Consider the following 25,616-nt stretch of genomic DNA (forward strand, 5'->3'; position numbering starts at 1 on the left):
TCTCCATTGTCCGCATAAGGGAGATTTTAAACAATAGAATCTATTAGTCATACGTGGCCCTGATAAGGGAACAGGGCACTTGACAAAACGTTCCCTATCAATAGATTGTGAGAGCTATCCTAAACTTTGATTTTTATTATAACGATGATCCCTATTTAGAAAAGATCAAATTTTTGGTTGGTTTGTAAAAGCTCGAAGTAAATTTTCTGGGAAGTTGGTGGGCATAGAAAATCCTACGCTTTTCCGATATTTTAGGAAGGAGAGTAGCTCCATCCTCTCACATATGCCCTTGCCCTCTCACGTACGCTTTTTGGGCTCACAGGGGCAGTGTCATTGATTTTTTGTACTAAAATATCTCCGGGCACAACACTAATTTTCGATCTACTTATTGTTTATAGATCGATATTAATTAAACATATATTCCAGTGTAATATATAACAAAGACTAGGACAAGTGGCATAATAAAATTTATTATATGATTTGATATATTTTTGTTTTGGAAGATTTTAACGTTTAATTTGTTAGTTTGTTTGTGCCGTCGTTTAAGAACATGGACTCCAATACATCACAATCTATTTGCTTCCACGTTCTTCGGATGATTCACACATGACTGATTAGTGGAGGTGAACTAATTTAAACATTAAGTCCAAAGGCGTAACCAGCTCTTTCAAATAAATAAACTAATAAATTCAAATTTCGTCAACATAAAATATTTAAACAACCATCTGTAAGAAATTTTATGCTTCTTTCTCATCTATGCTTCTGCTAGGTAGGATTAGTCATACTATAATAATATTACATTTAGTCGTAAAGACAACACTTGGATATTCCAATAGTTATGATATTTCCTTTTCAAAATTTTTTGAAAGACAGAGCACTCGCAGCCTTCATAATTGACTATGTCAATATGGATTACAACGACTGGTATTCTATTATTTACGTTTTACCTTTAAATTCCAAGGTTAGCCTGTCACACTCACACAGCATATGTTGCCCTTAAGTATTCGATAATATCTGCACTCTCAAACATTTGGATTCTTGTATTTGGATCTTCTAAATATGGAACCTGCAGCCAATAAATCAGAAGCTTCTTTAATTTATGTGTCCCAAATATTGTATTAATGTATCTAGAAATAGGCTCAATGATGGGCTATGAAGGGGACAAATAAAGACAGATTGAACTTTCAGTTTTGAACATCCAAGCTCAGCTTTCGTGACCCCTCGTAGCCTCGGTATGTATAACAATAGAAACGAAAACCTGAAAATGATAGACTCTCTGGTATAGTATGTCTTTTCGGGCTGCCATGTGCGCGCAACTGCGAACGAAGATAATGATTAAGCAGAAATTTAGAATCGTCACCCTTAGTGTATTTCAAAAATTCTGCTACACTAATCAGATACTCGTTTGTATCAATTGTCATGTATTCTGACAGGTTGTGGAGTTACAAGTCATGAATAAAATTCCAAGTGTCACGGAAGATTTGATAATTACTTATTATGGGGATGTACTCGTATGATTAGAAATGGGATTTACCTATGTAATATGTGTGGAAGTTCTACTCAACGAGCACTTCGGGTACAACTTTGCAGAACGGAGAAGCCTGAATTTATATACATGTTCTCAGTTGGCTAAGAAAACTTACCAAGCAAGAACATCTTACATATTCATGAAACCATAAGTTAATCTTGTGTGCCCATATCTCGAGAGGCTTGTGCGGCGGCTTTGATGGAGTATAGGACGAACCCTGCAGTAATTTAAGATAGAATTTTCCGATTTAAAGATCATGTAGCTAAGAACAACAAGAGAATTTCGGTTGAGTACCTTTCCCATACATCCAATCATCGTGAACCCTTTCGGTTAAAGTCTAAATGAGGGGGGGAAAGATGGGTCGAAAATGAGTTATTCTCGAAAAAAGCTTTTCAATTAGAGAGTATGATTCATTGCTTTGTCGCTTACAGAAAATAGGCCGAGAGAGAGCAGAAATGGGACTTTCCATCACCTGTAAAAATGGAACCAATAGGATGGATTAAATGTCTTGTTGCTGGACCAACAAGGTTAAGAGCGTAATGAGATAATCGAGACAAAGGCGCCTAATGTAGGAATGGATGCTAGGTTGGAAGAGTGTAATGATATTAATCGAGACAAAGGCTTTGTATACAAGCATGACATTTCATTCAGAGGGAGAAAACAAATAAGCAATTAATAGAATACGGAAACAACATACCATATTTCCCGTCAAGTATTTAATTGTCATCAGATTCATACATTGAAACTCCAGTGTTTGGATCGACCTGAAACAGAAGCGAACGAGAAAGTTAACTCTGTCAAGTTGAAGAGATATAGATGTTTCTGCCTTCTAATCTCGGAAAATAATTTCCCCGAGACTTCATGCCAATCTCAACAAAAATAATACTCATAGAATAATATGTTTGGGGCCAAGAACGCAAGATTAATAATCGAATCAAAGACATCAACAAAATCACGCAAAATGAAGAATATTTAGTTACCAAGATTAATTCATGTCAAAGCAACCGACACACTAATCATGTAAGGGAACTGTTTTTCCCCACCCATCTCTGCAACCTTGGGACGAAAATTTGGGCCATTTTTTGGACAAGGGTAATACAGGACATCAAGGTCTAAAACTTAAACAATTTCCCTAACCTGTGACAACCTTGATTGATAATAAAGCACAAAATCATCAATAATAGAAGTACAAGATATGAAAAGATTAGCAAGAATATGTTTTTCCTCGTCATACCTTCCGACTAAATGGGCAGCTAGAGGCATTTTCACATGTTCCATCAAAGTCCATATGTAATTAGTCCTTACATGTTAATACAACTGCAGACACAACATGTGTAATGAGTTAACATTTATAGTCAATCCCGAATTCAAAAGAATATACACATTCCAATTAGAACAAAGTTCATACCCTTTAAAACTCATGTATCTCAATTGGCATCTCAGGGCAAGGGCCTACTTTCGAAGTCTCTTTCAACTTAAACCCTGCAATAATTTGTCCTCTTACAACAATGCTATTTGAAATTTCGACAATCAAAGAAAGCTGCAGAGAACAGTTCTGATCAACGTTTTCTCTGGGAACAAGTTAAAAAAAAAGTTTATGATTATAGTATCAGTCGGTAATTACCAGCAAATCCTAGGGCATATTGATTGGATGGAATCTCTTTACTGGGCACTATTGTTACCGAGTACCTGCAATGGACACAGAATTTGGAAATGCTATTACCAAATGTATTAATACCAAAGAAAAACAGCGAAAGTATTCAATGGAAAAACTCTACATGTTAGGGAAGAGAAAATGAATTTTCACCGTACTGAGAAACAATTAATACGGCTAGCCTGGAAGTATGAGGGGAAAGAAATGACTATCTATTCTATCATCACCCCTTCAATAACTTAGGTTTCACACTTTATCGCCTAATCCCCCCCCTCCACGAGTAAAAGATTTGTTTTTTCTCCTTTAAAATCTATATACATTCCCCATATCTATCTCAATTATCCACGGGATATGTGTTATCTGACAAATGATTCATTTACATTCTTCTTCTAACGGAAGTAAGTGTAAAGGCACCAACAAATCACAAACTCATAAAACAAACGAATCTATCGAGAGTCGCAGATCCCCCCTCCCTTTCTTTAACTGGTGTTATACATTAGTATAACAATTATCCTTGATCAAATTGAAAACTTCGTTTTCTCATCAACAATTTTACGAACATGATCTTCTTATCTTGTCTTGGCTACACCAAGACTTGCGTCGTCCTCCTCTCCCTTCAGCTCATATGGAGTCTCAATCAAACAAGCTATCCATAAATTCGTTAGCTACATGGTGGAGTATAAAAATCTTGGTGAAGACGTAAACTAAGCAAAACAAATGGGCAGTTTGTGTTTAATTAAGCTTCATAGTATACATTCCAAAAATGACATCTGCAAATATGCAGTCTACAATCTGACTGAACAGTTAAATCCCACATAAAACAAACAAAAAGTATACACTTGCGCGTGAAATAATCAACAAGTGCATCACCAATCTAAAAGATATAGATGGATATATAAATACCCAGAAAGGAGACTGGTACTAAGGCGAAAGTAAAGAGCAAGAGAAGCCCCCAAAATGTCTAAATCTTTATCGGGTCGAACCGAAAAGGGCTTGGGCTGCGGATCCCTGAAGTTGCGCGGCGCAGATATTGAAAATTCCTGAACTAGGCTCTGCCTCCGTCCATGCTGACAGTGGGCTTTCTGAAGTAGTTGCCGATTATTTTCCAGAAAATAGCCTGTGGTTCGACGTACTGCGCCGTTAAAAAGTGGACTGAAAGTAGGTTCGTCGGTGAGATTCAACACTCCGGCCATAGTATCCTGGTGAGAGGCAGGCGAAGGATGCGGGGAACGGCAGCGACGGGTTTGGGCAAAATTAAGACAGGTAATTCTGTTATTTTGGTTAACCCAATAATATCTAGAGGATAAATATCTTTGTCCAGGCCCAACTAGTAAGGCCTTAGCCCTCAGAGGAATAAACTGGCCCAGCACACACACAAACACACACTTTAATACACACACACACACACACATTGATCATTCACTTCAAATGTTAATCATCATTCGTTAGTTATTCTAGATCAAAATAAATAATTTTATTAATTTTTTTAGTTATATAAAAACCTAATAATTTGAGTTAATTATAGTTGCGAATTTTTATAAATTAATCCAAAAATGTGTTTTGAAAAAGATTTAGTCTAAAAATAATTGCTAAGAATGAAAATATAAATTTAAGTTTCTTTAAAAATGAAAGTATTGAAAATTTCAATGATTGAAGATAATTGAGGATGTCACTTACTAACATAAAAAAAATAATTTAGTCAATTAAACAAAAATTAACCACGAGGAGGGAGATCGATGTCTAAGAACTATGATTGTTTATTACTAAATGTAAATAATATAAGGGGTCTCAGTTAAAATACCCCACATTCAAAATATCTAGAGTTAATGATCAAGAATTATTTGATTCCTATTTCAAATATATATATATATATATATATATATTATTCCTGTTTGAATTTTCATTAGAATAAATGCCTCCATTTCCAAATTATTCGAGCTTTCTATTGATGGTTCATAGGAATAATATCCATTTTTTTTCATCTTTCTATTTAAAATGATAACATAAATAGTCATGTTTGTGTACTAATAGTAACAAATAACTATAGAAGATAAACATTACTCCTAATCGATATGTACTCAATCGACACTGACAAACATTACTGAAAGCAAATGAATAATTGGTGATATAGAGTCATTTGTTATTTAGTGTTAATTCAATGGGTATATGATTATATTCCCCCATATATTCCCAAGAGATTGTATAGAACCAATTAAGAGCAAACTCAAGAAATTCATAACTAAAAATAAAAATATGGACATAGGAATAAATGCCTCCATTTCCAAATTATTCCAGCTTTCTATTGATAGTTCGTAGGAATAATATCCATTTTTTTCATCTTTCAAAAAAAAATATTATGAAGTGATTTCACTATATTTATTATTACTTATCTTAATATTAAAATTTAGTGCATCACATTATTAGTGAAAAAACTAGAGTCTAAAAAGGAGAGTAAAAAAACTGATTACCAAATTAATTGCCATAAAGGATATCTTGGGAAATTGAAGAAACCAAACCAAGATAACAAAGATAGTTAATAAATATCATCATGTGATCATGCAATGCTGACAAATAAATGATTAGGGTTGCTAATTAATAATTTGATGGACATCAATCAATTTTTTGTGTTATTCATATAAATAAATGAAATTTAAAAAAAAAAGTTTTTAATAATAACCATTATTATTACAAGGTCTATAGAGTCGTGTCAAAATCCATATTTACTATTGATATGTCATTGTAACCGCTATCATAAGATGTGTGTCTAGCACATGACATGTTACACATAAGATGTGGGTATGCCTATCACTTGGAAATATAGTGAGGATTATCATAAAAATTGAAAGGGGGAACTGGGAACCCATTTTTTGTGGCCTTTATCAAAGAATAACCAAGATTCTTTTGCCTTGAGAATAAGGGCCTTTAGCTTTAGTCGGTCTAGGGATTCTAATGTTCCATTTCTCAAGAATCTCACTTTCCTCCCCATTCATTCTTCTTCTTTTTTTTTTTGCCCTGCATGGAATAGCATTCTCTCCACATTTTATTATATTATTCTTTGTTAGGTCGAGTCAAATATCTGGTTTTTGCAATCTTGGTTTTGCCACGTTACACATCCTAATAGTAAATATACCATTCAAATGTAATCACAAATTTGATCTAGCCTAGCTAAAAAAATTCGTTTTTACAAGTACCAGTCACGCATTGGTCATTTCAGCATAAGATTTAAGCAATGATTGAATCCTCCGGGTAACGATTCTTATATGCACTAAGGTTCTTTTTAAGTATGGGAAACTCTACAATCAAACATAAGAATCTCCGAAAAAGGAAAGTTTTACGAGAAAAGAATACAGGGCTAGCTCTAGATCTCATTACTTTGTATTAAATAAAGAGCAGGAGAGGTGTAATATTAAATAATCAAATAGAAAAAAAAAAAGTATAATATGATGATTCCTATTCTTCAACATTCCACGTCGAATTATTTGTCTGTAAAATACCTAAAACACAATTGATTGGATTATGTTTACGAAAATAGCGTTACGTTTATCCACAAATAAATTTATTTCATTGACATGTAATTTCTCACATGCAAAACTTTATTCCTTGTTACTTATTAAAAGAGTACCAACAAGTGCTTGATTGCTTTTTATCGATAAAATAAAAAAAAAATTAATCATAACTAATCATCAGAAGAGAGACATAAAAAAAATACATACGACGAGATATACATGAGATTTAGAAGATAATGCCTGCAGATTTGTATACATGAGTGCACGCACAAATAACAAATGTGTCTCTACGATATAATGTGAGAGTAACAGTTACATCTTACTATGGCTCTCCTAGCATTTATATATTTTTTTTCATTCATGTTAATTCCTAAATGTGTCACAGTAAAGCCGGTTAAATGCGCTAGCAGGAAAATTTCTTCGATCTTGCTTAGCAAGTTAAATATTTTATGCTGTTTAAAAGTCTAAGTTCCACATTTCGATCGGGAACGGAGTCATACCTTAGCCTCCGCAACAATGGTGCTTGAATGTCGACACATCAAGCTCAACTGTTGTCTGCGATGAACTGTGATTTATATCAAACCACTTATTTTCTTTAATAATGTTTCAAATATTTTGGTTTGGTTCGACAGTAGTTATCATTGGATATTAGCCTGCACAACCTGGTGCATTAACAGAGACAAAACATAAATGTCATGTGGCATGAATAAAATCCGAGGATCCCCTTCTTTACTCGTACATATCCACATGCCAGAAAACTGTTGAGGAATTTAGCTTTACCACTTTGCATAAAGGTTCCCACAGATTCCTCCATCGTGAGTAAAATATGTAGCATATCAGAATCAAATGATCCTTCCTGAAAAACTTGGTTGGAATAATGCACAGACAGTGTTCAAGAGAGTAAGTTCAAGTCTATCGAATCGTTAGTAATTTGATGGCAACCAATAGTAAGAGTATTGTAATTTCTTGAACATATTATCAACAATGCTGTCAAACCAGGACCAAAATCCATGCCCCTTTTATGTCAAATGATAGGCCCATGGACTTTGATAAGGGGATGACCTTAAGAACGACAGATTTTACAGTTATAAGTTTTCATTTGAGGTGGAAACAGTCTGTATTATCTCTTGGTCATGCCAATGCCATGATGATGCATTTAGAAGTCGCTTACAATCTTTTTCACTAACAGAGATAAATTTGTCCATAACTTATAATGAGTTGCTTATTAAAAGATAGTTATTTACAGTAAGAAAGAAAGTATATTCACACACAGGAATCTGCATCCCAATAAAATTTTGACACAAAGTGAAAGCAAGTGGTCTTATTCTTGGTATGACTTGTCACACTTATGTCCGATGCAAGTATAGAAGTAAATACAATCCCATTCATTTTCTTTAAAGGGGTCCCGGTCCCAACTATTGGGACCATCTTCTTAATGCTATTTGAAGAATTTGAAAAGATCTTATTCTCACCTCTTTTCACTCTTTTATGAACCGTGTCTTGTTTGAATGAATTAGTACCAAACTTACTGAAGGAGACAAAAAAGAATGTATTCGCTGTGTCATTCCTGACCTTCAAATGAAGCGAAGAAGCAATATCCCCTCCACCCCCATCACGTAATGTATTTAATTAAATCTTTGATAACACGAGATATTTCTACATATGATAGAATGTGAATGCTAAGTTTTTCAGACTCAAATTCATCAACTGTAAATCAAAAGTTGAAATATATGTGTACAGTTACTTACAAAGTGGACGACCTTGAGCTTCCATAAAGAACTGCTAGCAAGTGTGTGATCAATCTCTCTTCACACGCTTTTTAACCCTTGGAAACCTAAAAAAATAGAGAGAGAGACGCACACACACACACACACTCCAATGCTAAATAGATGCTCCAGTCAACAGAATCTTTCTTGTTAAAAAAAATGAAACGGTTTTGGAACATCATACAAAGTAGATTCTTCCAATATTCACATCAAGGGAACAATATTCCACTATTCATTCCAGGAATAAGGTTCCTAAACTTTGCCAGAAGACGAATATGGGTAACTAAGGTGGATCTATTCTTGTACATACTGTAAGCTATTGAGTGAAAAAATAGCTAGTGCTGCTGTGTAGGAATGAAAAGGGAAACTAGAGGAGAGGACCCACTTACAGATGCTTGAAAATGGAAGGAAAACATCTCTTTTCATGTCGTTGTGAAGATTGGATTGAATCTGATTTTCTTTTGGGCCCGTGCAAGATTCTATGCTTCCCTTCCCCATTTCTCTATCCTGATATCTGTTTATAAGCATCCCCAGGCACAACTTAAGTCAAAGAAAACAAGTAACAAATAAGAGCATCACGATTGCAAGACAGGAAAAACGTACTTCGCATTCAAAGTAAATGAGGATTGGCATTTAAACAGTGCTGATATCGTTCTCAGGTACCGTTATTTTTTTCATTTTAGTCACTTCCTTTCAGCTTTGACATGGAGTTGATCCAAAGAAAATTATGATATTTAGACAAGAAAATGTACCGCCAACACCACAACCAAGGAAAGATCATACAACCTTCCTCGAGAATGTCAATTCCGGCTGAAAGGCACTTGTTCCTTCATGGTACAAATGGTGCTGGAGATTCGGGACTTGTGCTTTCAACTGATGCAAAGCCAAGACTGAAATGGACTCCTGACCTACATGAACGATTCATAGAAGCAGTGAATCAACTAGGTGGAGCAGAAAGTAAGCATATCAAATGTACCAAGTTCTGCAGCAACAAATAACATGCTCTTACATTCAGCTAACAGTATAGTTCCTTCTGTGCAGAAGCTACCCCAAAAGCAGTTTTGAAACTGATGGGAATTCAAGGACTAACCTTATACCACCTAAAGAGTCACCTTCAGGTTCATTCTTAACCAAGAAATTTCACACTAAAATTCTGCAGAAAATGTACTGAGAATTTAAATTATCATGTGAAATGAAGTTCTAAAGATTCTCTCACTTTTTCTGCCAGAAGTATAGACTCGGTAAAAACCTCCACGGACAAGCTAGCAGTGCAAACAACAAAACAGGTAAGAATTACAAAATTTCCAGTAAATATCTAGCGAAGATAAATGTACTAATTGGTGGCAAACTGATTGCAGCCACGGGAGAAAGAATAAATGAAGCAAGTGGAACTCAAATGAGCAATCACAATACTGAAGCCCAAACAACAAAGTATGAGCCAAAAAAAAAGCTTCCATGATATTTGTTTCTTCATATCAGTTATATATACTTACACAAGCATGCAACTTACATTTCCATTATGCGATTCTTGTCTCAGAAATGTGCATTTAGGCGAAGCAATACAGATGCAGATTGAAGTGCAGCGAAGATTACATGAACAGCTTGAGGTAAAAAAAGAAACCAGAGATTGTCATGAATGTAGTAAATACAACTTGTAACTCCCATACACATGGATACACATCTTGTCATTCAATAAATAAAATTCAATTTTGATGTTTCCAGCCATGCTCTACCTGCTTGGCACATACACCAACAATGACACCCAATACTAGAGAGTATTATTAGAGCTTGCCATACCACAGTTTTTACAACATCTCACCGTTGATTACAGAACGCTTCACACTTCTATCAGTTTTTCAGGAAAATATATACAAAGCATGCCTATTATTGATCTGATATCTTTTACAATGAAATTCTCTCTTTTTATTTCCCCTGCTAAATAGTTCAAACTTAAAATGGATGGAAGTTATATAGCTTTCACAACATTGAATTTCTATGCCTTGGTCATAACAAGTTTAATTCAACATGCATAGGTGCAGCGCCATTTACAGCTGCGAATAGAGGCTCAAGGTAAATATCTGCAAGCCGTGTTAGAAAAAGCACAGGAAACCCTTGGAAAACAGAATGTCGGAACAATAAGTCTGGAAGCTGCAAAGGTTCATTTATCTGACTTGGTGTCCAAAGTTTCAACAGAATGCCTAGATTCCGTATTTCCAGGAGTGAAAGAGTTGTCAAATTCATGCCTACAGCAAACACAAACAACTCAGCCAGCAGATTGTTCAATAGAGAGTTGCTTAACCTCGTGTCATGTTTCTGTGAGGGACCAAGAAATGTACAAGATGCCAATGGGATTAAGCCCTATCAAATTTAGAGCGCAGAAGGAGTCAAGGGATAACGACAATGAGCTGAGGAAAACAGAAAATAGATGGCATGGAGACATAAAAGAAAGCAGAGGGTTTTTCTCCAGGTCAAATGACAATGCATTTGTCTCGGAAGCTAATTCCAGCAATTTATCAATGAACATTGGACATGGAGGAAGTAAATGGAATGGTAGTGGCAACTATTTAGAGGACAGGTTTAAAGGGGAAGAAACAAATATTAATTTTTTCAACAAGAACACTGAGAACATTGGTTTAATCAAGAAATCGGCAGAGTCGACACTTCCGCTCTTTTCTACAAAATTTGACCTGAACACCGATGATGGAATTGACGGTGTCTCGAACTGCAAGCAATTGGATTTAAATGGCTTCAGCTGGGGCTGAGACCAAATTTTTCAAGAGCCGCAGCTCAAGATTCATAACAAGTAGAAAGGGATATCAATGCCAAAAGACCATGTGCTTTCGTTGGCTGAGAGGGATAGTCAGGTAAAAAAAAAAAAAGCAATTTCGAGCAATTTGAAATAATAAGATTGTGCTTGCCCGATTTTTTCACAGTAACATTTAGAAACGATAATAGCACAAGATGTTTCTTGACAATCTGTGATCGATTTGAGATTATAAAAACAGATTCAATCTATTTTTCTACTAAACACCTGAAAAGAAAAGGATAGAAGTTTTTGAAGGGGGAACTTACATTATTGAGAGTGGAAAAGAGAAAAATACATAAAAAATTTTGATATCGTTCATTGTAGGACTCTTTCACCAATCACACAAAAGCAAATTAATGCAAATAGGATAGTCATGGTAAATAGGGATAACAGTACAGGTGTTGCCACTCACAATATTGAATATTTAGAACCCCAATAATCATGGAAACGCGTGATATAAGTTGCAATTGTTGGATGTTATGAGAACAATACTGTTTGCAATCTACAACTTTTAACACCAGAAAAGATAGAATCAGGAATATTGTCTCAAATTAGCTCCTGGACTGTCTTAAAATATATCAGTCCCTTTTAAAATCTACATGGATTAAAAATGAAGAAATTGGAATGCATAGCGATTCCTAGGATCAAAACTCATTGAGTCAAACATAATACTTCACCATCTGGATTTCCTTCTTCTTGAAACCGCATTTTTCATAAAATGGTATGTTCTCAACACTGCAATCAAGAATCACCTTGTAACAACCCATGGCTCGAGCATGGTCAGAGAGGAAATCAACAATTCTCTTCCCTAATTGCTTACCTCGAACAACAGAATCTACCACCACATCTTCAATATGCCCAACTTTTCCACAATTCCTTATGAATTTCATCTCGATAAACACACTCCCAGTGGCAACAATCTTACCTGAAGTATAGTCCTCAATCACGCATATTATATGTCCATCCCCACATTTAGCAAGTTCATGAAATTGTTCATCGAATGCCTCATCGGATACGGAATCACAAACTGTCAGTTGTTGAAGCAGTTCAATGAAGCCTTTGTTTTTGTCCGTGATCTCTAATTTTCTGACCTGAAACATATCATTTTCCGCTGAGTTTGTTGTTTGCATCTTTTCCTGCACCCATACATGTACTCCAAAGCATTACCATCCCAAGTAAAAGCCAAATTCCAGACATTAAATCTTGATTAGTTTAAGGAACAACAAAAAATTCGAAACATTGAGGTTTGAGTTAAGCTTCAATTATCAAAATACACAGATATTTTGATAAATAACAAATTTTAACGTATTCCAAATCAAGTGTGGAAAAAATAGAAACCCCATAAAAGGGGCACCAGATCTGGAATCTGAGAGTTAATTATTGATCGGTTGCATAACACATGTTCGAAGAGTAACTAAAGCAGTTAAAAGAGTATACATAAATGTAAATCAAACTCCACAGCAGAGCATACAGAGAGATGAAATTTACGTTAGGGTAGAGGTGCGATGAGGGAAGAGCAAAGTTAAGTTAGGGTTTAAAATTTATATTCATAATTATATATTTATATAATAATAATAATATAAAAATAGATAAAACATTTGAATCAAATAATTTGAGTTCGAGTTCGATTCGAAAATTAATTCGAATATGTTAAACTCAAGTTCAAAATCTTTGAATTCGAACATTTTTTTTGAACTGACTCAATTTATTTATAGAGTAGGTTTCTTGTGAGACGGTCTCACGTATCTTTACCTGTAAGACGGGTCAATCCTACCGATATTTACAATAAAAAGTAATACACTTAGCATAAAAAGTAATATTTTTTCATGGATGATCCAAATAAAATATATGTCTCACAAAATAAAATTCGTAAAATAGTCTCACACAAGTTTTTGTCTTATTTATAACCCTTGTAAAAAAAAAAAGGTTGAGTTGTATGCACCACACCCTCGATCTCTCAGATTCACAGGGTGCAAGTCATTGCAGTAGGGCTTATTTTTGTTTCTCTTTATTTATTTCCTTTTTTTTAAGGTTTTTTTGGCAGTTTGCACCATCTAATATGATCAATTTGGCACACACTACAATTAAATTATTTTTTTTGCATACAACACCCTCAAATCCAATTAAAAACAAACGTTTTACACCCTTTTTATATTTTCAATTCAATTGGAATCTTTTACCAAATATCCAAATTAAAGTGGTAATTCATCATGAAATAAATTACTAGAATTATTATTTAATAAATGATTTTTCATCCTCTGAACTTTTAAAAGTAATAACTAATTATATTCAAAATACTCATAAAGTTATTTGAAAAAAACTTGAATTCTATACAATATGATTCAATTAACTATATATAAAAAGACTTAAATAAATAATAATCTATTTACATGAACAATAATTTTCCTCTATGTTGCATAAGGCAACTTTCTTATTTTTGATATTTATTTTTTCATTAAAAAGATTATTTTATTTGTTACATTTATTTATTTTGTTAGAAAGTTAGAAGAGCTTATATAATCTTCAAAAAAATAGAGAAGTACGTATGAAAATGTAAAAAATAACTGATCACAAATAAATTATATATTAATATTTGAAAATATATTTAGTACTAAATGACGTTTTTTAAATTCTATTTTAAATTACTTTATTATTATTTTGAGAATAGAAAATATATCATACACATTTAAAAGTAATAGAGCATAAAAACCTATTTTGTCAAATATATATTTTTAGTCATTTAATTTCCCCTTTAACATTGATATTTGAAAATATTCCGACAAAAAATATAAAAGAGTGCAAAACGATTACTTTAATTTCATTCTGAGTGTAGAATCTGTCAAAAAAAATAATTTGGTGGAGTCTGCCAAAATGGTTATTTCAAGGGGGTGCAAGGTATCAAAAACCATTTACTTTTTTCTTTTTATTTTCAAGTTTTGGTAATTACGTGTTGGTGATGAAAGCCAAGCAAATATTGAAAAGCTAAAAAAAACAGCAAAGATCAAAAAACAAAAAACAAAAAACAAAAAAACAAAAAAACAAAACAAAAATAAAATTATTCAGCCTTATTAAAATTCTACCAAACATAGTATGTTTTTTTTATCACATTTTATTTATTGTCTCTATCTTTATCTATTATTTGTCTATCTCATCCAATGTACCAAATGATGTTGGTGTCTATAAATAGGATAGACATGCTGCGATATATATATATATATATATATATATATATATATATATATATATATATATATATATATATATCTATCTTAATCTAAGGGTGGGGAGGGCTCGAACTCGAGCCACTGACACATAAAATTTCGGATGAGACCTGTGGAGGCTGGAGCTAAGCTCGGGTCTCGGAATGTGCATATTTCATGAGTATGCATTGGATTAAATTTTTATTATTGACTTTAGAAATTTTATGAAATATTTTTTGAAACATATATGTCGATAAAATATTTGACATTAATTTGAAGAGCAATTTCATTAATTGGAAATCTAATTGATTTAGTTTACTAAAAATAAACATTTTGTTTGAATTTAAACATGTTGGTATATATTTTATATCCGCAAATGGTACATCTAAAATTGTGTATATATATTTTTATAACATTATAACTTGTCCGCGCTATTTTTCGATCTACCCTAGATAAACATCTTACCAATGCAATATCTTGCGAATTACTCGACACGTACGAGGTTCATCGATTTATGGTAACCTCACATGTATTACTAAATATACATTTTTTAGATATGTCATTAAAGTATTGATGAAGATATCTTAATTTTTCGATAAATAGATTAAAACGGTCAATGGAATGGACATATTTATCAGTAAAGCACCGAATTTAGCACTAGCACCTTATATAAATATGTCACGATCAATAAAACTATCATGATTGAATAGAGGCATGCAAGTCAAAGAATACACATCTAAGCCCTTATCATATCTAGAAAATTCGGGTTTGATGAATGATGGAGGATATATAGGTGCAAAAGTTTTTTCCATTAAGGTAGGAGGAAGTTTTTAGTCCTTAAATTGGTTTGCTGTTATGTATAATTTTAATTTTGGTATTATCAGATGGATTTTTGTGGAAACACCGAACTTGAAGCAAAAAAAATCTGAATACTATCGTAAAAACCAAAATAAAAATAGCAGGTTTCTTGTAACCCGATCTCACGAATCTTTATGTATGGAAACGGGACAACCCTACTCATATTCACAATAAAAAATAATACTCTTATGATAAAAAATAATATTTTTTTCATGGATGACTCAAATAAGAGATACGTCTCATAAAATATTACTTGAGATCGTATTGTACAAATTTTTGCAAAAATAAAAGTTACCGTCTTCAAAAAAAAAAGAAAATGATTATTTTTTCAAGCCCGAAAAAATTCATGAACTCACAATCAACAACTATGCTCTATTCTGAATCGGGTTGAGTTAGCTCTCCTCGCTTCTTCAATCAAAGCTGCTCTTGCAGACATGATGCTACTGTTAACCAGGTTAGAATCAAACGCCGTGCAGTCGGTCCAATCCTTGAGCAAACCCTCGTGCCCCCATACATCCGGTATCCAAACCCGACCCGCCACCTCAACCCGGTGCCTCTTCAACCTCTCGCGCCCGCTGCAATCCGGTGCAATGCTGCTACTCCTGATTTTCGGGGAAGACGGCAAAGCCGATTCCGGTAGAAGAAATTGGTGAGTAATTACTGCTGTCATCTGAATTGATCTTCTTCGAGTACGAACTCGATTCCTCTAGTTTATGCTCCGGTGGATATGGATCCGTCGTTGCTCGATTGGATCCAGGAATATTTTTTTCAATTTTTTTGCGTGGATCGGTTGTGATCTGGAGAGGCATGCTAACGGATTGTTTACTTTTCTGCGTGGGATCGAACAGACTTGGCATTCAACCGGTGCTTGTGAATCTGAATCCCTATTTCTAATTGGATGCAAGAAGTTTTGCGGGAGAAGGAGATTACAAATGAGAACGAATGGGAATATTTGGTTACACGTCAATGGAACGTGTAGCTTTTGTATGGCAGGCGACAAATGTACGTGTCTTTTTCTGAGAGTTTGGATTCCAATTTGTGTGGTTTCATTTTCTGCTGCCTTATTATCAAATTGCTACTTGTTCTTTGTCCTATCAGTCTCATCTTAAAATCTCCCATTTCTTCGTTTTCCTTTTTTTTTTAAAATAAAAAAATTATATATATATGTGTTCCTTCTAAAACTATTGTATTATTGAGAAATTTCTGTTTCAAGATTGTATTTGAGTGTAAAAATGTTTCTGTTTGAGTGTGAGTTTGCATCTTGAATCATTAGTTTAGTTATACTGAGTTAAGTAAGAGATAAATTTGGATTTCAAATGTTTGAATTATATAATCGATTAAAATACATTTCAAATTACTCAGTTCAAATGCATCATAAAATTATTTGATTTGGATGACTAATAGATTAGAATTTCCTCATTATTATATATATCATCAATAAATTAAAGAAAATTGACATTGAAAATTTTGTGAATAAATGCAGTTTCAAAGTTTTGATTAAATAAATGATAGTTTGTTGTGATTGAAAATCCCTTTTCATACAGCTGGTTTATTTAATTATAATTTAATATTTTTAGAAAATTTATATTTATTTAAATATCAAATCCCATAATGGGACAAGCCCTTTTGGAATTTTGCAGAGAAAATGAGACGTTATTTTTCATTGGAAAGGAATTTTTGTGGATGTGTGAGGTTGATGTTGACCTTTACTTATTAAATAATTTTAGAAATGAGTTTTTGTTGTTGCAATGCTATTGCATGGATGCATCAAATCATTAAATGAAAGACGTGACTTGTTTGGAAGCAAACTTCACTGAGATATTTCCGAAAATGGAGTTTGGAATTTTGAGGAGAAAATGAAGTTAAATTTATTTGGGTCCACCGCTTAAATTTTCCTTCAATTATTTGATCAATGTTTTTTTTCACACGTAGATTTAATTAATGTCTTGAACTACCTATCATCGCAAATTGTCCTTAATTAATTATGAGATAGCACAGCTTAGGTCCTGCAAAAAAGGTTCTAAACATGTGATTCAAGGAAAACAATGGTATAATTTTCTACAAATATATCAGAAGGTGTTATTAACTCATGATTTTATTTAATGTGTGTTTTTTTTTTATTGTATGGTAATAATTCGAAAGAACCTTTATGATAACAACTTAAATTGTTTCATTGTCGACTGTGTATTCCATTTGGTCGCTCTCTCATAACTAACCAAACTCTCATCCACCACGACTCTCATAATATTGCTCGAATATTGTTTGAACTTAGGCACACTACACCAAAAAAAAAAAATAATTCTAATTAGGAATGTGCTAAATTTCAATTAAAACAAAATATTGAGAGTGTCTCCGTCTCAAATGATAATCGGCTCTGATGGAGTGTTCTAATTCATTTATCTTGTTTTGAACGAGCAGTAGTTTCACAACATCCGTGAAATGTTGCCGAACGTTGTCCCGTGTAAGTATTTTTCATCCCTTTAGCAACTAATTGTTATATTATCTCCAAATCAATCCTCAGGAGGCCAGTGTTGCTTTGACCATTACCAAGTGTTGGATTAGTGAAAGTATTGCACAATGCTTTTACGAGATGTCAATCTATGATATTTGTCCAATGTTTCTTTTTGACGCTTTCAAGTTTCAAGTATCGTCATGTTAAGACACAACCTTTTTTTACGTGGTTTTATCTTTGACCCTAATTAGTCTCGATATTGCCATGTCAGATCCGCAAGCAAGCAACAATGGGCCTAAGTAGTAACTTATTAAATGATATTCTCGTTGAGGCGATCAGCTTGTATAGATTTATACTTGAAGCTGACTGCCTAGAGAAGTTGCACTTGAAAGATTGCAAGCTCGAAGTTTTTGAGCTTGTTGGCAAGGGGATGTTGAGATTCTTAAAGATTGATGATGTTAGTGTAACTCATCTAGATATTGGTGAGAACGTTGAGAATCTCAAGGTCGTGGATGTGAGCAATTTCACAATCATGTTCACAAAACTTCATCACAGATCTCACGGCCATCGAGGTTGAGAAAACTTACTTCGGGGTGTCGTATTTGATGACGAGGATGAGATTGTTGACATGGAGACTATTTCTTCGTGTTTTCCATTACTAAACCATCTATCCCCCAACATTGATATCAAAGATGTTCGTTTTTTTAGTTAACGTGATTTTGTTGGAACTTGGGCGGACGATCATAAGCAACCTCTTTACAGTGTGTGTTATCAGGACTTCTTGAAACCAAAACCCACGCAGAGTGTCACGTGTTAGCCAACTTTACTTCATGAATCGTGAGACTTTTGCGAAAATTCCTACACAGAGGGGTTCAATTTGAATATGAGTAGGTTCCTAGCCTAGGTGGCAAGACAAGCCAGCCCACCATATAACCTTTGGAATAGGTCTGCCTATTTGCGAACATACACTAAGAACATTGTCCTAAATGTTCGTCAAATGGTATGGTACGAGTTACATCTAATTTTTCACGTTATCGAATATATCGAAATCGTTATATGTAGCCAATTGCATCAATGAAGATGCATCCTGTTTCATAATCTTTGGTGAGTTTTCAGCACTAGAGGTATTTGGACGAGTGTTTATAATAATCTTTCTGATGTTCAACTTCGTGATTAAATTTCTATAATGAATAAAGATATATTTTAGTAATTCCAGTTGCTTGTTATCTATATCACATGTTCAGGTTTCCAACTAGATTACACTGTCATATTTGGGGCTTATGCATCCTTTCTTCTTATTCACACGGGTGAGTCATCTGTCCTGAATGAGATTGCATGGAGTGCATTACATAAATTCCCATATTTCTTTGAATTACGACTTGGCATGATTAATGCATCTTGATATTTATTAATGGCAGGACATTCATCTGCTTCACTAATTGCTCATATATTTTGCAACTTTATGGGCTTGCCTGCAATGTTTTCAAGTAGATCTGGTATGTATCATTCTGGTTGCGAACTTCTATGAAGTAAATTCATGATTTTGGCTTAATCGATAACTGAACTGAATTTATGACAAAACTCAAGAGTACAAATGGAACCTGTTTTTGTGATATTGGTCTTACACCTTAAGGTGGCTTTTATCACATGAAATTTGAAAATTTTAATTGAGTGCGCTCACGATGTATGTTATATATATATTTTTTTTATCTTTGCCAAGTGTTTGTTTCTTATCTATTGCTCATGCCAAATAGCTTGCTTTTTTCCAGGGATGGTAAGTGTGGCATTTGTAGTGGGAATGCTGGGATTCTTGTGGCTACTTTTCCCATTAACGAATCCCCTATTGTATAACAATATAACAGAGAATTGCAAGTGTTGGCAGAGATACTGTAGTTGGAGCTAAGACCCAAGTATTTTTTGGCTGTATTGTTTTCAACTTTTGGGGAAAGTTTCTTGTACAATATTTAGGTTGAAGTGAAATATTTCCAAAAAAATTCTATTTTTTGATCTCGTACTTTATTAAGTGAAATTGGTTCTTATAAATATTTTACATACATGCCAATGTAGAAATTACGTGTTTTATTGAAAACAATTGAACATGGCATTGAAGTTGCTTAAAATTTCATGTCCATGTAAACCTTACCTTATATCGAACATCCTAGCTTGTAGGATGATCACGACTCAGTTCAGTTCAGTTCAATTCAGCAGTTTCGAGCTTGCCAAACTCCAGAATCAAATGAATTCTCGGGGAAGGAAACGTATATTTGCTTTATTTTGAAACGGAAGAATATAATAATTTGGGGCAAAGCGTAAGAGTCACCGGTACGTAAGCCTAAAGTAATTGGAAGAAATAAAGAGAAGCTCTTTTGACCAATATTGATTTAATTATTTGGCCCACCACTACCTGTAGTATATACGCTGACGAATAAAATCACTTTAGTCAACGCCTTTGACTTCTTCCAGTTTTAATTCTCAACGCTTGAATCACAAATCTTAATTCTTAAGTCAGAAGATAGGGAATTGGAAAAGGTCAGGAATTAGGACACTTAACTTACTACCAAGTACACAAGCAGACTATGATTCAAATCTGAACTCTTTAAATTTAAAACTTCAATAAAATTTGAATATCTTTAAACAAAAATCAACAATTTCCTTCTCATCAACTGTTCCATTGGATTTCTCTAACTGACAGGTACCGAACGCACTTAATGAAGCAGTTAAATTTAGCCAAAGTCAAAAGCACCTTCTCTCCTCACAGTCCAAGAGTCCTATGTATATGTACAAGAACTCCCACTCTCAACACATACACCAAAAGTCGGAAAATTATAGAAACAAAACACGAGAATTATATCGGACGACGGTTTTTCATTGTTCAATCACAGAGCCAACCATGTCTAGAGAAAATTCATCGTCGGTGGCATTTGCAGAGGCAATTTCGTGGTCTGGTTCGTTGTTGGTTGCATTAATGTTGATATTGAGCAGCTTTGAGCCGAGCGAAGGAGGGGAGCTTTTGGCGCAGGAATCCCCGGAGTACGACGTATTGTTGGGGAGGCCATGCGATGAAATTTACGTCGTTAGAGAAGGGGAGAGGCTGCAGGCTATAAGCGAGAAGTGTGGGGATCCATTTATAGTTGAGGAGAACCCGCATATTCATGACCCGGATGATGTGTTCCCGGGTCTGGTTATCAAGATCACGCCTTTAAAAGGTACACCACTTAAAAAGTTAATTAGTGTCATAGGAACGGACCAAGTTACACAAGAGAACTCACTTTTTCATGAAAGAAAAATTTGATCGGAGGGAGCTTGTGTATAGTATTTCAAATGGAGTTGAGTAGAATATGCTCTCTTTGTATTCTAGTTAAAATTCTCATCTTTTAGGTACAATTATTGCACACTGAGTATCGTTAAAATACACTCATCAATTGGATGTAGAATTTTTTTTGTGTCATATATATATATATATAAACACACACACACACACACGTATCCCCTTCATTTGGGCCTTCGGATAGAGCAATTTCGACCCAAGAGGATACCTTTTAAAGAGATAATTATTACTGGACTAGGGCCTGAGAGGCCCAAATGCCGTAGACAAGTAGCATATGAAGTTTAAAAGCTTTGAAGGGGAAAGAAGCAAACAAGCATTCATTTGGTGACCCAGTTAAAAATAAATAAATATGTTTCTATTAATTTTTTAAAAGAAGAAAATATTTTGTGAAGAGCATATATAACACATATAATGAATGATATAAAGTAATGATCCAAGTTGCCAAAAAACATGTCCATTCTTCATTCCAATTCTTCGAAAATTATGGTATTTTGATCAAATTCTAGATGATATATGGACAAAAGGCAACTATCCTGTTAATCGAACGTTTGCTCGTTTAAATGTGCAAACTGTACAAATCTAATTTTTTAAATAATGAAAACTTGACCCAAAAAAAGGGAGGAGAGATTAATAATGAAACTTTGACATTCCAAAAATCATAAAATTTCCATATATTTGCATTGATTCCCTTATTTAAATTTTTTTAATCAATTTACAAGATGGCCCCATTTTTGAAGATGTCAACGGAACATGGATGTCGGCTCTGTGCACGTGTTTATCAAGATGGCCGCACGCGTACGTGTGGCTTCCCTCAAAACAACTCGACCTCATGTAAACACAAATTAGACTTACTTGACCAATGCATTGTCATACACTAAAAATATGGAATCTTTCGTCTATTTTTATATTATATATGTATGTATGTATGTATGTATGTATGTATGTATGTATGTACTTTAACCATTATAAATATCTCCTTGCAATTTCGAAGCTACATTTCAAGAACAATTACAAGGAAATCAGAAATCAACAGCTCCATAATTAATTATAAACGGTAAAAACCAGCAAATCTATAACAAATTTTTATTCAATTATTGAGATCTTATTCGTTACACATTTATATATTATCGACCAAGTGCATGTGCAGATCATTAAAGTCTTCCAAACGGAAATTATCATCAAAAAGTTGACAGCCTGAATGAATCCTTCTTTTGACACCTTTTGGAATTGATCACTCGTATATATATAATTTGATATGCCTAAGGCATGGCGTCCATGAGTATCCACCAACAAACGTCAAACATAATATATATATATATATATATATATATATATATATATATATATATATATATATATAAAGACACACACAAAAATACATGTATTGTTTTTTACCCATGTATGGTGTATCAATTTAACGATTCCCAATTTAATAAATAAATTAATCACCTTCCTACTTTCAAATATAATGTGCCACGAATTTCATATATAATAATAATAATATATAATAATAATAATAATAATAATAATAATAAAACATATTTATAGAGTAAGATACATATACACGTATTCCATAAATTAAATAATAAAAAATATATTTTATAATTGATCGACCTTCTTGAACATTTTCAACTCCACCAGTTCAGTCAACTAAGTGAGAAACCAAATTTGACCAAACTTGTGATTTATTACGTTTAGAGCAGCTCCTTGAAGTTTTCATATTCATTATTAGAATGAAAAACCATTAAATATTTTATTTTTTCCAAAATAAATTTCTTGTTTTAACTTAATTATTTAATTCAGTTTGTGTGTATATATACGGTTGTCATGTAAAATGATCCATTTCATCCAACAATCTTTTTTCTTCTTCACAGTTTTACGTACGTACCTAACATTCTCTTTAATGGAGCTCTCTGCTATAATAATCTCCTTCTTCTGCTGCTGCTCTCTAATAACCTCAGGTACGAAATTCCATTTGATTAATTATTTATGATAAAACTTTGATGCATGATTTTTTCTTCAATGTTGATTTTTTCGTGTGATATAATGTGTGTAGGAGCACAAGGTTCAGCTCACCACCACCACGATGGCGGCCGCGGCAGCAGCCACGGTGGAGATCATGGCTTCAGACCCACAAAGCTGTTTGTGTTCGGAGACTCGTATGCAGATACAGGTAACGTCAGAAAAGCATTAGCTAGCTCGTGGAAGGTACCCTACGGAATCACTTTCCCGGGGAAGCCCGTCGGCCGGTTTTCCGACGGCCTGATTCTCACCGATTACTTCGGTATGTGAGAAAATAATTGATTAATACGATTATATATTGACTTGCCGTAACAAAGATGTGACATTATATCATTTGTAGCATTATTTGGTGTCATTTTCTCTTTTGCTTTAATTTTCTCTTTTATTAAGTTTGGTGGGCTGGTTGTGCACTTTATAACGAAACCCAAAAAAATAATAAATAAAATCTAGCCCAAGCATTGTTTGGTGGAGAACTTTGTTTCAAGTATATACACGAGTAGAATATAAGCTAATTAAATGGAAAATTTAAAATTTTTCAACAAATTAAATGCACACAAAAAATTGTGGTCGTGAAATTAGTGCGAGTTAGCTGAAATTCAAATATTTAATTCTTCCTATGTTTTAGAATTTATGGACGAGCTTCCATTTTTTTTTAATATTTGAACATATCACAAGTAACAATCTAGCCAGCCAGCCAGCCTAATTAGACCTCATTTATTTTGTCAGTTATATATGGTAATGATTCATTATGCGTCTCCCAACGTAATGCATTTAAATGACAATGACTTTTCAGTTTGCATTTAAATGACACTACTTTTCCACATACACCGAATTATCGGGAAAAAGCGAGTACTAATTAATTAAGCTGGCAGTATGATCCATTATACGTGTAGTAAATTATAATTTTACAGTTTGATTGAAGCTGCAAGCACTAAACTTTCAATTATCTTAAATCAAAAATTTAAGTGTCTGCTAGAAATTAATATAACAGTCATGTACGTATACGTAGTTGATTTACGTTTAATTATTTTCAGACATGCACATGCACGTGTAATTATATTTTTAATAAAAAGATTATATTGTACAGCGAAATCCTTAGGACTGAAGACTCCAGTAGCCTACGCATGGAGGAAAATCGGGGCCAAAAAACTGCGGTATGGGATGAACTTCGCGTACGGTGGCAGCGGTGTGTTCGATACGTTGTGGGGTTTGCTACCAAACATGACCGCTCAGATCGATTTCTTTGAGAATCTCACGAATGAATCGCTGTACACAAAATGGGATTTGCGTTCGTCTGTTGTTCTAGTCTCTCTTGCAGGGAATGATTATGGCGTTTTTCTGCAGAACGGGGGCACTATCCAGGTAAAGTTATTACGCGCCGTTTATAAGAATGAGTTGGTTGAGTTTTAGTTCTCAATAATATCTGCTGTCGGGATTATTTTATGTTTGAAAATTTCGACCATTTTTTGATTTTAGTCTTTTGACTCATCATCAACGTTTGGTTTTCATCTCATAACATGTTTGTTATTTGCACCTACTCAGGGTTTACAAGCCTTTATCCCTCGAGTGGTGAACCAACTAGCGGTGAACCTAAAACGAATTACCGAACTCGGAGCAAGGAAAATAGTGGTGACCGCGTTGCAGCCGTTGGGCTGTCTCCCTCGCACGACTCAGCTGACTTCGTTCCAACAATGCAACGCTACACAGAACACCGCCGTCCAATTCCACAATCTCTTGTTGCACCAAGCAGTCGCAAAGTTGAATAACGAGACTAAACGATCCAACGTATTTGTTCTTGATCTCTACGACTCTTTCACGACCGTTCTCTATCAGAAGAACGATTTGAAAGGTTTTAAATTAATCTCATGCACATATTATGTTCTTCATATATTTATGTTTGAAATTAGATTCTTACATGTCCAATGGATCATCTTATAAATTTTTTTTATTGGAAAGCAGAGAAGTTGAAATTTGAATCTCCATTGAAGCCCTGCTGCGTGGGCACATGCGCAGGATGTTTCTGTGGCAGTGTGGATGAGAAAGGCACGAAATTGTACACAGTTTGCAGCGATCCCAAATCTGCATTTTTCTGGGATTCGTCGCATCCAACTCAGGCCGGATGGCGTGCGGTCTACACAACGTTGAAATCTAGTCTCGAACAATTTATTTAAGTTTTGCAATTGTGAATGATTTATATTTATACATGTTCAAATTATTTTTTCTAGTATTTAATTCATGGTTGTGAATTTATTCAAATAACTACCAGCTTGTTCAAATCAAAGTTTGAATAATAAGAATGCTAAACTCGAATTACGATCCAAAAGATAATATTCTTTTCTCAATATCAAATTGAACATAAAAAACCGGGAAGAAAGGGCGTTGGTAGCAGCGGTGGAGCGGAGGAAGAAAAGAGAAAGATCCAAAAAATTAAGCTATATATGGTGATGGTGCGAGAGAGTGAAGCTATTTCCCTCACTAGTCACTTCTGTCTAATTG

At 34.0% G+C, this 25,616-nt stretch overlaps 5 protein-coding genes and 1 pseudogene across 37 annotated transcripts; 4 read left to right on the forward strand and 2 right to left on the reverse strand.

Moving 5' to 3' along the window:
* Positions 1-820: 820 nt before the first annotated feature.
* Positions 821-9,595, reverse strand: LOC142545716 (uncharacterized). Of its 26 annotated transcripts, none has more exons than XR_012820345.1 (8): positions 9,464-9,595; positions 9,241-9,362; positions 9,058-9,151; positions 7,189-8,968; positions 3,153-3,217; positions 2,226-2,292; positions 1,823-2,000; positions 821-1,745 (listed from the first exon to the last, which is right to left on the reverse strand). XR_012820345.1 is itself a non-coding variant. In XM_075653064.1 (5 exons), the coding sequence occupies exons 1-4, from the start codon at positions 4,373-4,375 to the stop codon at positions 1,681-1,683; spliced, it is 465 nt and encodes a 154-aa protein (XP_075509179.1). In that variant the 5' UTR covers positions 4,376-4,572; the 3' UTR covers positions 821-1,601; positions 1,662-1,680. The 26 variants fall into 26 exon arrangements, 3 of the variants coding, with proteins under 3 accessions (XP_075509179.1, XP_075509180.1, XP_075509178.1); XR_012820344.1 differs by having other exon boundaries at positions 2,226-3,068; XR_012820340.1 differs by adding an exon at positions 4,086-6,194 and having other exon boundaries at positions 2,226-3,217.
* Positions 8,967-11,964, forward strand: LOC142545715 (myb-related protein 2-like). Of its 3 annotated transcripts, XM_075653062.1 has the most exons (7): positions 8,968-9,113; positions 9,193-9,411; positions 9,496-9,572; positions 9,683-9,740; positions 9,813-9,885; positions 9,992-10,061; positions 10,488-11,964. In XM_075653062.1, the coding sequence occupies exons 2-7, from the start codon at positions 9,201-9,203 to the stop codon at positions 11,214-11,216; spliced, it is 1,218 nt and encodes a 405-aa protein (XP_075509177.1). In that variant the 5' UTR covers positions 8,968-9,113; positions 9,193-9,200; the 3' UTR covers positions 11,217-11,964. The 3 variants fall into 3 exon arrangements, with proteins under 3 accessions (XP_075509174.1, XP_075509177.1, XP_075509175.1); XM_075653059.1 differs by having other exon boundaries at positions 8,967-9,113; positions 9,683-9,885; XM_075653060.1 differs by lacking the exon at positions 8,968-9,113 and having other exon boundaries at positions 9,151-9,411; positions 9,683-9,885.
* Positions 11,718-15,796, reverse strand: LOC142545719 (glucosamine 6-phosphate N-acetyltransferase-like). Of its 5 annotated transcripts, none has more exons than XM_075653071.1 (2): positions 15,675-15,796; positions 11,718-12,396 (listed from the first exon to the last, which is right to left on the reverse strand). In XM_075653071.1, exon 2 carries the CDS (start codon positions 12,388-12,390, stop codon positions 11,920-11,922), a length of 471 nt encoding a protein of 156 aa, XP_075509186.1. In that variant the 5' UTR covers positions 12,391-12,396; positions 15,675-15,796; the 3' UTR covers positions 11,718-11,919. The 5 variants fall into 5 exon arrangements, with proteins under 5 accessions (XP_075509186.1, XP_075509185.1, XP_075509183.1 ...); XM_075653070.1 differs by lacking the exon at positions 15,675-15,796 and adding an exon at positions 12,749-12,873; XM_075653068.1 differs by lacking the exon at positions 15,675-15,796 and adding an exon at positions 12,615-12,790.
* Positions 15,797-17,757: 1,961 nt separating this feature from the next.
* On the forward strand, positions 17,758-18,661 carry LOC142547385 (F-box/LRR-repeat protein At1g67190-like; annotated as a pseudogene).
* A 160-nt stretch (positions 18,662-18,821) lies between these two features.
* Positions 18,822-21,127, forward strand: LOC142544612 (uncharacterized). Of its 2 annotated transcripts, none has more exons than XR_012820069.1 (3): positions 18,822-19,077; positions 19,189-19,266; positions 19,540-19,794. XR_012820069.1 is itself a non-coding variant. In XM_075651642.1 (3 exons), the coding sequence occupies exon 3, from the start codon at positions 20,541-20,543 to the stop codon at positions 21,060-21,062; it is 522 nt and encodes a 173-aa protein (XP_075507757.1). In that variant the 5' UTR covers positions 18,822-19,077; positions 19,189-19,266; positions 20,463-20,540; the 3' UTR covers positions 21,063-21,127. The 2 variants fall into 2 exon arrangements, 1 of the variants encoding a protein (XP_075507757.1); XM_075651642.1 differs by lacking the exon at positions 19,540-19,794 and adding an exon at positions 20,463-21,127.
* Positions 21,128-22,812: 1,685 nt separating this feature from the next.
* Positions 22,813-25,400, forward strand: LOC142544613 (GDSL esterase/lipase At5g03610-like). The gene is made up of 5 exons (XM_075651643.1): positions 22,813-23,059; positions 23,155-23,382; positions 24,208-24,482; positions 24,663-24,969; positions 25,080-25,400. The coding sequence occupies exons 1-5, from the start codon at positions 22,933-22,935 to the stop codon at positions 25,289-25,291; spliced, it is 1,149 nt and encodes a 382-aa protein (XP_075507758.1). The 5' UTR covers positions 22,813-22,932; the 3' UTR covers positions 25,292-25,400.
* The last annotated feature ends 216 nt before the right edge of the window (positions 25,401-25,616 follow it).

Source organism: Primulina tabacum, chromosome 5 (assembly GCF_025594145.1).
Source record: "Primulina tabacum isolate GXHZ01 chromosome 5, ASM2559414v2, whole genome shotgun sequence".
Taxonomy (NCBI): domain Eukaryota; kingdom Viridiplantae; phylum Streptophyta; class Magnoliopsida; order Lamiales; family Gesneriaceae; genus Primulina; species Primulina tabacum.

Bases quoted from the DNA above. Each gene is read 5' to 3' on its own strand.
- LOC142545716 (XM_075653063.1), bottom strand. From the start codon at position 4,375: ATGGCCGGAGTGTTGAATCTCACCGACGAACCTACTTTCAGTCCACTT. The intron at 2,293-4,085 runs GTATTTATATAT...CTTCTGTTTCAG, and splicing joins AGTACCAGTCTCCTTTCTGG to GTCGATCCAAACACTGGAGT. The intron at 2,001-2,225 runs GTATGTTGTTTC...CCATTTTTACAG, and splicing joins AATACTTGACGGGAAATATG to GTGATGGAAAGTCCCATTTC.
- LOC142545715 (XM_075653059.1), top strand. From the start codon at position 9,201: ATGTACCGCCAACACCACAACCAAGGAAAGATCATACAACCTTCCTCG. The intron at 9,573-9,682 runs GTTCATTCTTAA...TTTTTCTGCCAG, and splicing joins ACCTAAAGAGTCACCTTCAG to AAGTATAGACTCGGTAAAAA. The intron at 9,886-9,991 runs GTATGAGCCAAA...TTCTTGTCTCAG, and splicing joins ACTGAAGCCCAAACAACAAA to AAATGTGCATTTAGGCGAAG.
- LOC142545719 (XM_075653071.1), bottom strand. From the start codon at position 12,390: ATGCAAACAACAAACTCAGCGGAAAATGATATGTTTCAGGTCAGAAAA.
- LOC142544612 (XM_075651642.1), top strand. From the start codon at position 20,541: ATGTATATGTACAAGAACTCCCACTCTCAACACATACACCAAAAGTCG.
- LOC142544613 (XM_075651643.1), top strand. From the start codon at position 22,933: ATGATCCATTTCATCCAACAATCTTTTTTCTTCTTCACAGTTTTACGT. The intron at 23,383-24,207 runs GTATGTGAGAAA...TATATTGTACAG, and splicing joins GATTCTCACCGATTACTTCG to CGAAATCCTTAGGACTGAAG. The intron at 24,970-25,079 runs GTTTTAAATTAA...ATTGGAAAGCAG, and splicing joins TCAGAAGAACGATTTGAAAG to AGAAGTTGAAATTTGAATCT.